This window comes from Sceloporus occidentalis, unplaced genomic scaffold, assembly GCF_023333645.1.
Source record: "Sceloporus occidentalis isolate IW3139 unplaced genomic scaffold, rSceOcc1.0.p SCAF_82, whole genome shotgun sequence".
Lineage (NCBI taxonomy): Eukaryota > Metazoa > Chordata > Lepidosauria > Squamata > Phrynosomatidae > Sceloporus > Sceloporus occidentalis.
The window spans coordinates 2,774,059-2,784,682 of record NW_028317062.1 but is presented as its reverse complement, the minus strand read 5'-3'; the positions used below and the strand labels follow the sequence as shown (position 1 = coordinate 2,784,682).

Below are 10,624 nucleotides of genomic sequence, written 5' to 3'. Positions count from 1 at the left end.
CTCCCGTGCTTCAGGCGTCTTCTAAGCGCCTACGCTGCAATACAAGCAGTATTCGGCAGGTGGCAGGCGTACTCATCGGAGGCTCTATTCCGGTAGCTGGGGATGTCTAACAGAGTCTGTGGTCATGTGACATGAGGCTGGGCCTGGCATGGCGGCCGTGTTGAAGGCTATGCACTGAGCTCCGGTGAATCAAATCCCAACCGTATATTGTTTCAGGGCAGCTCCATGGCGGAAAGAGGCTTTGACGTGTCCGCCCTCCCCAAGGAGGTGAGGGAGCAGATGGCAGAGTTGGAGCTCGAGCTGTCAGAAGGTAAGAGAGCGAAAGAGCCGGGCTGCATGCACAGCCTCGGGATCCATTGAGATCGGGAGATCATTTTACCTCTCCGGTGATCGGGGGTGCATTGGCATCTCAGTAAAAGCAGTAAGAGGGTCAATGCGGGCGCCCACAGCTTGACACTCCTGGTTACCCCATGGAGCCGGCGGGGGTGCCAACTGAGGGGGGGGGGTTGCAGTTGGGAAATTGATTAAATGTATTTTTTTGTGCTAAATCATGAAATAAACGACTCTGATCACCGCATAGCGAGGACGCATGACACGTAACCCTGTATTGTGACCCCGCTGGTGACAAGACACAATATTACGCCTGATATCCGCTGCGCTGTATCTGCTGTAGAGATGAATGGGTGAATATCTGTAATATTACCGAGTGATTCTGTACGGCGCCGGCGACCACCTTCTCTCCTCTACGGACCGGGTTCCATTGTGATTTATTTTTGTTGGCCTTGCTTTTGTCTTTCGCTTCATTGGTAGCGAGCTGCGGAATGTGTTGGCACCTTATCAATAAGTATGAATTAAGTTGGCGGTGGGTGAGGTTTCCATCTGCTGGTAAAACAAAGAGGGTCCCTTTGACTGTAGAGTGCCAGACAGGAGACGTGACAGTCCTGCAGCCTCCTCACTTAGTAGATCAGCGCAGCTCGGGGAGCAGGCCGTGTTCAGCTTTGTATGATATGTATGTGTTTATTTTACGTGGCCTCCAGACACACTGCTCTGTGTGGCTTCAGAAGGACCACAGGCTTTGTAGCAAACCGGCAAGGGGCCCCCTTTGTGCCTATCCACCGATTCATGCGCTCTATGACAATGGCATCTATATGCAAATCACCCATAGAACCAACGAGCGGTTTCCTCAAACAGAAGCTTTTGCTGCCTTTTAATTTGCATTATTATTGGATGCCGTGTGTTTTTTTAGGGGGGTAACACCAGTATTTAAGGGACATCTCACATCTGTGTCAGCGCTGGGTGATTAGATGACCTCCAGGTCTCGGTGCTCCTTCATGCTTGGAAGACGCATAACATTTATATTCCAGGAGGCCAGCAGATATTGCCTGACTTTCACTCGCAGTCCGTTGTGTGTTATTTCCTTATTTTGATTCTTTGTTTCTAAAGTTCTGCGCTTTAGGAAACATAGTATTTAACGCAAGCGGCTCAACGGAAACCTTAAATACCTACGGCTGATGCTAGTAATGAATTTTCAGAAGGTCGGGGTTGTGGTCATCACTTAGGACCTCGTGGACTTGGTCATCGTCCCCCAAATGGCTGGCAGCTATTTTATTATTATTTTGGTGAAGCGGTCAGTTTAGTTGACCTACGTGGCTTTATATAGGAATGTTTATTCTCTCCCGTAGGACGGATACCTGGTATTTGGTGTTAATAAGTAGCCACTTTTACATGGCGGTGTGTCGCAGGTGATACATGGTTGACCATTTCTTTTGCTTACATGTGGGCTTGTAACACATTTATGCTTTAAAACGATTAGCATTAATTAGGTTTTTTCCGCTCAGCATCCCACGATGCCATGGAGTCAACCCTTTGAGTGCCAGTACAGCGAGTGTTATTATGGTTTCTAAAATGAAGCGAAGGCTTATTCATCAAAGAAGGCGCTTTGGCTAAAGGGATCTCCGGTGACAAGGTCCTTTAAATCTGTGGAAGTGCAGCAGTCGGGGTGATCAATAAATAATGGCTGAACGTTTACAGATCAGGGTCAGCAAAACGGCAGCCCCCAGCCAGTGTGAGGCCGCTACTCCCATCACCCACAGTGATGATCTTCATGGAAATTGCTGACGGCCGTGCATTTAGCTTGATGCAAATTTATAGTTTTTATAGTCTTTTTTTTTTGTTGTTGTTCAGAGCGATCTTTAGGATCTTTACGGTGTTTGGACCTAGTCGGGTTTAAATTACGGCCAACCCTTTACATCTGAGCCTGTTTTTCATAGATTGCATAGATTATTTTTAGAAATTGTAAATGGTAGAGGAACTATGGCCCTATAAATAGCGTAGGGAAAAAATGTATGCCATATGTGGGCACTTCCACGCATATTTCAAATATTTACAGAAGCCGATATACAATTTACATTAGTAATATTTTTGTGATTGGGTTCAGTCCGCAGCCAGGGTATTCGCTTTGTGTTATATACTCCAGAATGGCGTTTTGGGCTCTAGTGTTTATCGCGTAGTGCCATGGGATGGAATAATGATTAATTTTAAGTATTTCTTATTGTGGGTAATGAGTCCCCGGGCCGGATTTATGACACGATTGATTGTTTGTTTAATTCCGGGTTAGCAGGTATCTACTTCCTGTGAGCGTTTTTCTAATCTTTTGGGTGTTCCCGTCGCATTCCTTTTTATTTGCGCTCGATTATTCGGAATGATGAAATGTTTCCATGCTGCTTAATTAATAATGCCCGGGGTGTCAGCTCTCCATTGTCTTTCACAAATATTTGCGAGAATACGAGCGCGTTGATGGATAAGAGAATGTTTTGCGTAATTATATTATCTGTATGTTCAGCCATTCGTTTCTAACACAGAATTTCCATTCCAATTTTCCTGATGTTACGACCTAAACTTTGATCGTTTTTTGCTCGTCTTAGATTCAGGATAACTCTAAGCCTATCCCATGCATGTTGAAATTCCCTTACTGTATTCGCCTCTACCACTTCTGATTGGAGGCTGTTCTGCATATCTACCACCCTCGCGAGCTGTAAACTTCCTTACGTTAACTTCTACATCCTCATTTGGAACCTTCTATGAATTCCAATATGAAATATAAATGCTTTCTAACTACCAAGATGATTAAGTGTGGTATTTTTTTTGGTAATTGTCCTTTGTGCGTATTTTGGCATCTGACTTGTTTGCTTAAGGCCTATAGGAACTGAAAAGGTTAATTAACCCATTAAAACGACTTCACACACTCTACACGCACTATACTGCTAACTGTGTATATTCTGTTTTGGCCATGTGGCTTGGCCAGCTCCGTCGCTGGCTTGGCGCTCTAATTGATTTGAAGGATTGTCCGATCATGGAGGAGGTGGGAAGCTGCAGTTCTGGAGCTGCAGCTTCTCTCTGATGCTAGTGCTCTTTTTAATTTTTAGCTTCGTAAAGTAGTTAAATATGCATTCCTCTTTGGCGAGGCTGCCTGGGACTTTAAACATCGGACATCATAGTCCAGAAAGTAGGGGCACTAATAGCCGAGTTAGATCTCTGTGTACAATGTCTTTATTGTCGCAGAAAGTATCCTGCGTGGATCTAATTTCTAAACTTGTTGAAATGATAAGGAAGGGTTAAACGCGCTCTTTTTCTCGTCTGATTTATTCTGAAATGTAGGCACGGGCCGGCATCAGAATCTGATCTTTGAGCCACCGTGTTTGTTTTTGCGATGGATGCGTGTTCGGGAAGCGAGATATTGGAAGGCGCTGACTGTCAAGCTGTCAGAGGGGAAATGTGGTATTCGTCCCAAGGCGAGGGCTTGTTACGACGGGCAGATCCTTTTTCTGCTTGTTTATTAGGAGAGCCCAGAAAATGATTGTAATTCTTTCTGTTATGGGAAATTATAAGAATTATTATAGGAGATTGGGAATCTTTGTTTTTCTTGGATACCTGGGCAGAAATAAAAGCCGTTCGTTTGGCGTAAGTTGCAGTCGTTCTGTTGATTGAAATATTGAGGTCGTCGTCTGTTTCGAGTATCAGGCAGATCACGGCTTGAAGCTTCTTCTGGCATCACATTAATAGACTTTGTGTGCAAGTTTGCTTTTCAGTTTTCTCCATCACTGAACAAGACTCCCCCCTCTCTCCGCTCCTCACTCTCGTATAATAATACGTCTCTCTCGTTATACATCTGATTATCTGTGTCCTGTTCTCCATCCTTCGGTTACGCTTTGACTTCTGACATTGTTTTTCCATCCCCTGGTTATTTCCTCTTTCTCCTTCTCGTTTTAACCCTTGATTAAATCATTATTCCCACTGCTATGTTCTCTTTTTTTCTTCTCCTTGTTATACTCTTGCCCCTGGTCATGAAAGGTCTGGTGAATGTGAGTGGTGTATCCACTGTTGCCAACTCACATTCACACCCAACCCTAACTATACTTGGCTTGTAGCAAAGTAGCATCCCTCTCAATATTGCCCTTTTACTTTCATTGGGGGCTCTAAGTTGTCTAACTTACAGTTTGGGGCAGGCACATCAGCTCGTGTATTAATAAATATGGCTTGCTTTGATGATTGTAGCATGCAACTTAAGTCCACTCTTGCTAGTAAAGTTGGCCCTTAACTTGGCTGTCAACTTGACTTTTCATGGCATCCTGTTTACCCTGTCCTCCTCTGGCTGTGTATCTTTTACCGTCTAGGTTATCCTTTTCTAGTTTTTCTGGAAATGTCTTTCTTGTAGTCTCTGGAAATGATGACTGTATGAGGGAAAATTTACCTTTTATTTAGTATTCTGAAGTATGACTAAATTTTTCATATGTTTAATGAATGTTTAAATTTTCCCATAAAACACTCTATTTCATTCTTATGTGTTTCTTTGGTTGATACTTGTCCTTCCTTCCCCATTATTCCTTCCCTTACACCCTGCTGATCTAGCTCTCTGTTCTTGCTTTCCCATCGCCCGGTCTAGGGCTGGAAAAGAATAAGTAGAATCCAGGAGCCAGGCGGACAATGGTAGAAGCCACCTCTATGTTGTAGGTGCCAAGAAGACATTAGCCATCTGGGTTCTGGGAATTTGCCTAGCTTTGATCCTTTCAGCTTCTTTCTTACACCCCCACAATATTATTTTTGTAACAATTCAATTCACAATTAAAATCCTTTTGTAAGTGATGACCTCATTTCTGCTTACAGTTGACGAGACCAAACGTTGAGCACCACACATTGGGGAAAAAGTCAACCTTCATAGCTTTCCCATAAAACATAAGCCATGCGTCAGTATCTGTATGGAATTGTCTCCTGCCCCCGTTCTATGTGATGTACATATGTGCCTGCGAGGTATTTGTGAAATGAAGTTTTATGTAATAATGGGGTCAACCTACCATTCCCATAGAAGAATATTATTCCAGCTAGAATGGGACGCCCTAACCTGTTCTATAGGATTCTGTGGGGATGGAGTGGACAGGTCAAACAGGAGAACTCTTATACCCGTCATCAGAAATCTACGCTCTTTCTTTTGTTTGGTCCCAAAGTACATGACATGGACGTTCAGCATGGAGTTCATTAACACACGTATTATACATATGGAGTACCGTATGTAATACATGCCACCTTCAACATGCGTCGTAGATCTATGCTCACAGTAGCGTTTCCCATGTCGCTTCACTTGGGTAACTTTTTCAGGATGGCTTAACAAGCCATTCAAACATATCCTTTGGGGATTAGAGCAAAACGGTGAGTAATATGGTCCTGGCGGTACAAAATAAACGAGGCGTGTAGGCAGTGCCTGGGTCCCAATATTCCCACTGGGGGAATGCACCTGGGATGCGTCGGGAAACGTTCGGCAAATCCAAGAGACTCCAGGAATACTTTGCAATTACTCGTGGAGGCTTATCTTGTAGATCCACGTGGAGTGAAGCATATGCCAATTTACAGCAAGTGAAATATGCAGGGAGTATGTAAAAAAATTGGCATTATGCTTAATGTCTGTCCACGTAGAATGTGTATTCATTGTATGCGGTGCCTGAACGCTGTAATGAAAAATGTAAAACTTTGAAATCAAGAAAAAATGTTTTATTACACAAAGTTAAGTGGAAATGTAATAAAATTACCCAGACCTGTACAATTTAATTGGGAGAGTTAACACACATAACAAATATACATTAATACATACAGATACATCAGGAGTTGAGAACCCTGCCAGCGAGCGGCCATCAAGCCCTTATTGTACTTTTATACAAAGTTCCGGGCTGGAATGTTCGGCTTTTGGGGGTACTCAAAAGAAGAAGGGTGAATATATTTAGCGTTGCCATCATCCCAAACAATAAGATTTGGTACTTTAAGCAGGGGCTGACATGTGAGCCTCAGCGTCTCGTGTATTTGGTTTTCTTTTTTAATTATGAAGGATGGCCATTGTATTAAAAAAAAAAAAAGGGTTTAAATCATTGTTTTTATACTTTGACTAGGAAAGCGCCAGACATTGGATTATATCTGCTTCGTAGGCTGTTTTCATTGCGCGCAGTGCCTTTTTGGACGCTTTGCGTGTTTAGTGTGTGCGTGGATTAAAGTAAATTAAAAGAACGTCCGAGACTGAGGCAGCTGTAGTTTATTGTTCAGAAGTGAGATACTGGGGTATAAATATGGCGTTATGGATATTGTGCTGTCTGTGAAACATTGGACGGTAACTAGTGTTGGAAAATGAGGGGCGTTGGGTTGTATAGCTAGTGGCATTAGTAGAAGAAGATGTCTATGTCACTTTACAGATCTCTAGTCATTGCTTAACCTCCTCGGTCTTGGAAACCTCATCGTTAGAAGAACCACTAAAACGGATTTAGGGCAAAAATTTACAAAAAAGGATATGATAGAAACATTTCAATACTTTAAAAAGATTTAACATAGTACAGGAGGGAAATTTATTTGAAAAGAGGAGAAATGTTAGCATGATGTCATAGTCTAAAACTAGAGCGTCTGAGGCTTAGATGTAGGGAAGATGTAGAGTAGTAGATGTGTGGAATATCTTAATTTTATGTAAATTTGCGCGGGATTGACATACAATTGGCCTAAATATTAGACAACTAGCTGAATAATGTTTGCTATCTTTACAGCTAGTAAAAAAAAAAAATGGGCGGACTAGATGGGCAAATAGTTATAATCGATGTTTACCGTCCCAAAGGGGTTCCTCAAACATTCTGGCTCCCATTTTCAGTCTCATGTGTTTAAAAATAATCTGATTTTATTCTGGGTTGCCAAAATCTGGCACGTTGTTTTTAGTATTGATCTAAAGCACATACCGCATAATGCATAGTCTATAAATAATTAACGGATGGACTGCCTCAAAGGTGCTTCATACAACTGTGAGAACCAATGCAAGCGGCCGACGTCCTCGGCATCGCCGCACACTTAATCCCACAAAGGAATCGCTGTTCTCCATAGACCCCAAGTGTCCCTGACTATTTATTCCCATAAAAAGTAGCCGCTTAAGTCTGAGTGCAGCGAAAAGACAAAGATAAGGTTTCAAAGGAGGAGAAATGTTAGAACAAGAGATCATAATCTAAAACTAGAGGGCCAGAGGCTTAGATGCAACGTAAGAAAGTTTTACTTTACTGAGAGCCTGGCAAATAAATGAAACCGCCTCCCAGCAGAAGTGGTAGGGTGAATTTAAACATGCATGGGATAGGCATAAAGGTATACACAACCTTGGACTAGACCAAGGGCTTAAGACTTAAGATATAGGCATACTAGATGGGCTAAATTGTACTCATGTGCCTCCAAATTGTATGCTTTTATACCCAAAAATACAGTGCAGGCAAAATTGTTTGTTATGTTGTCTCTATCTAAGTTTGGATAATACAGGTAAATGTTGTGGATTTGAGAATGACCCCAAGATTGAGCCTTTTCCATTGTAGAGAGCAGGAAAGTCACCAGCCGTGGTGTAAGCAAGATTGTGTGTGTGAAATATGCATGTTTTGAATTTTTGGGTTGTGAAATATCACACTGAGCTAAAACGTTAATAAATGTAGTATATGTATTGTTTTCTCAGTGGATCAAACTTTCTAAAGGGTTTGTCATTTTATGTTGGATAAGAAAAAGTCCTTGGCTGTGTAGCCGTCCTGCCTTGGTGCCTATCTGCTCAGGACAAACAGCGTTATATGACTGCTTTGTTGCGCTATCTGCATGGTGATGCGAGAATTTTAGAGGTTGCACCAAGGCAAAACATTAATTGCGCATGTTAGTATCTTAAAAAAATAAACCTTAAGGGAGAGCAAACACCATTTTTTTTAAATTACTAGTCTGATATTTTATAATGTTTTCCAGCAGCTGTGTGTTAGCCATTTCTATGTGCTCTAGGGCTGTTGCTTTAGCCCAATCTGCTATCGTACTTCCTCTTATGAACAATAGAATGGCTCAGTGTTAATCGCCCAGTCACGCACTGGAAAGTCTATGTAGAAGCAGACTTCGTTAGCATTGCCATAAAGAATCAGCTCAGTGTGGTGTTTGAGCAGGGGAGGTCACGTGACTGATAACAATAGCCGCCTCCATGTCTGCAGATAAAGGTCGCTTATTGCAACAAAATGAGAGAAAAAAAAGCTTTTTTTGTGAATGTTAAAATACAGCGCTGTTTAGTTTTAGTTAAGGAACTTGGTTGTGCTAAAAGATGTTGACTGTCCCGCTTTCAGTGTTTTTACCACCAAGAATCCAGTTATTTCCACAAACACCTTCTCTTTGTGTTTTTTCCACTAGATGCACAGTAGCGGCTCAGACAGAGCTGTGGATATTAAAAACGAGATCCTTGTTCAGGAGCTGGTCTGATCTGTGTAAAAGCCAATAGGAATATCTATAGATCTTTACAAAACACTAAAAGTCCGGTGTCTGCAATAAGAATTTGAGAATCCATAGGTTCCCAGCTCCTGGAATCTGTCAAGTCGCTGTATATAATTAAATGCTCAAAATGTTTTTACTAGGACCAGAGAACCATCTTGCTTATTTTCCAGTTTCCTAGTTTATAGATCAAGTTTGGAAACATGAGGATTAAACGGCTTATCGTCTTTATTGGAGCCTAGTTACTTTGGGAGGAATGTTCTGAGCGTGGTGTCTTCAAACAGCAAGCGGTCCCCTGCTTTGCGATCAATAGTAGCTGTGATGAACATCCCGCCATCTGTTGGAAAACCTGTATTGAACGTGTGGCGTCGTTGCACCCTGCAATTATCTCCGTGCAGGAAATGTGTCAAAGCTAGGGCAAGAATTATGTTGAATTTACCTGTGGCGGAGATGGCAACGTTGTAATTGCACTTGTTGGAACATTTAGAACTGTGATGCCATCTGCTTGCACCTCGGCCGGTTTGCTTACAGCAGTATTGGAGCAAGACGCTGCTATTTATTGGTTTTACCACGCTGCAGAATATGATGGCGCTGTATAAAACTATAAATAATTTAATTGCGTGCCGTCGTACTCTACAAGGCTGTATGGGGTATGATGTCATATCATGGAGTTCCGTGCACGCTGTGTGGTCGCGGTACAGTCCTCCATAGTGTAAGTGGGCCGGTTGGGGAGGTCAGATTATGATTAAATGCAGTCAGTGCAAAACGTGTAAGATGGCTGCGCTAGTTTCGTCGATTAAGGACTTAAAATAAAGATGGACTTTTTACTTATAGCAGTGTTGGGAGATTCTCTGTTTTGCCGAGTGCCGGTTGTTGATCAGAGATCTCCCCTGTAATCGACCTAGTGTGCCTAGGCCTAAATACACCAAAAAGTAGGAAGGCTGTATCATCCTCCACACGTAACTACCACTAAAAGCTTCAGGTTCATTAAAAGGAAATCCCCTCATATGCATTTGAACCTTCCCCACCCCACTCCGTCTTCTTATTAATAGTATCAAATAAACAATACAGTTTGAAAAATATTGAGCATCATTAAAGAATAACATAAGGGAAGAATTTGGAAGTCTTGACATATTTAGTCATAAAATCATATATTTTTCCAAGATGGTGGAAGAAGCAGCACCTTGATTATTTTTTTTCTTCCATAAAAGAAAAATAGTACGTATGATAACATATTTATTTACGACACCCTCATATGTACTTTAGCTCTCCGTCTTTTCTCCCCCTCTACACAACACTATCTAGCAGCTCCTCTCCCCCAAACCCACAACAATATTAAGTAGCCCCTCATATGCCCACAACCCTAAACTTCTGAGGCTTGTTGGTGGGAATTCTTGCACCCACTGGGTGCTGCACACAGCAAAGGCCCAATCATAATGCACTTCGCTTCAAGCCCTGCCTAGTGCGACCGGCAATTCCCATGACGACAAGGCCATCATACGTATAGAGATTATGATGGTCGTGTTTTATGAGCGCATAATAAAACGGAATGCTGTCTGAGACTGGAGATCCTGCTTGAAGCCGTGCTTTCATTCAGAGAATTGTTAGGCGTGTCTTCTAATGATGTCATGGGGTGGCATGATGTTATGAGAAGCCTTCCACAGGCTACCCTGCTTTATTCTGACAGAGAAGCGTTCTTCACAGCAAGTTACTGGAATTTCTAATCTTTCAGGCCACACCGGCCTTCACCTCATTATAATAAATGACTAAGTAGCTTTTTGCTTAGTCATGAAAATGCCCAAAGATATCCACGTACCCCTTCTGATCTGAAAGAGAA

The 10,624-nt window shown here is 42.3% G+C and overlaps 1 protein-coding gene across 1 annotated transcript in view; it reads left to right on the top strand.

Moving 5' to 3' along the window:
• Positions 1–225: 225 nt before the first annotated feature.
• The window catches only part of LOC149285261 (disco-interacting protein 2 homolog B-like), an 82,751-nt gene continuing 72,352 nt past the window's right edge, over positions 226–10,624 (top strand). The window contains exon 1 of the mRNA XM_089495612.1: positions 226–310. Within this exon, the coding sequence (XP_089351738.1) occupies positions 226–310 (85 nt within the window). The remainder of the gene's footprint in view (positions 311–10,624) is intronic.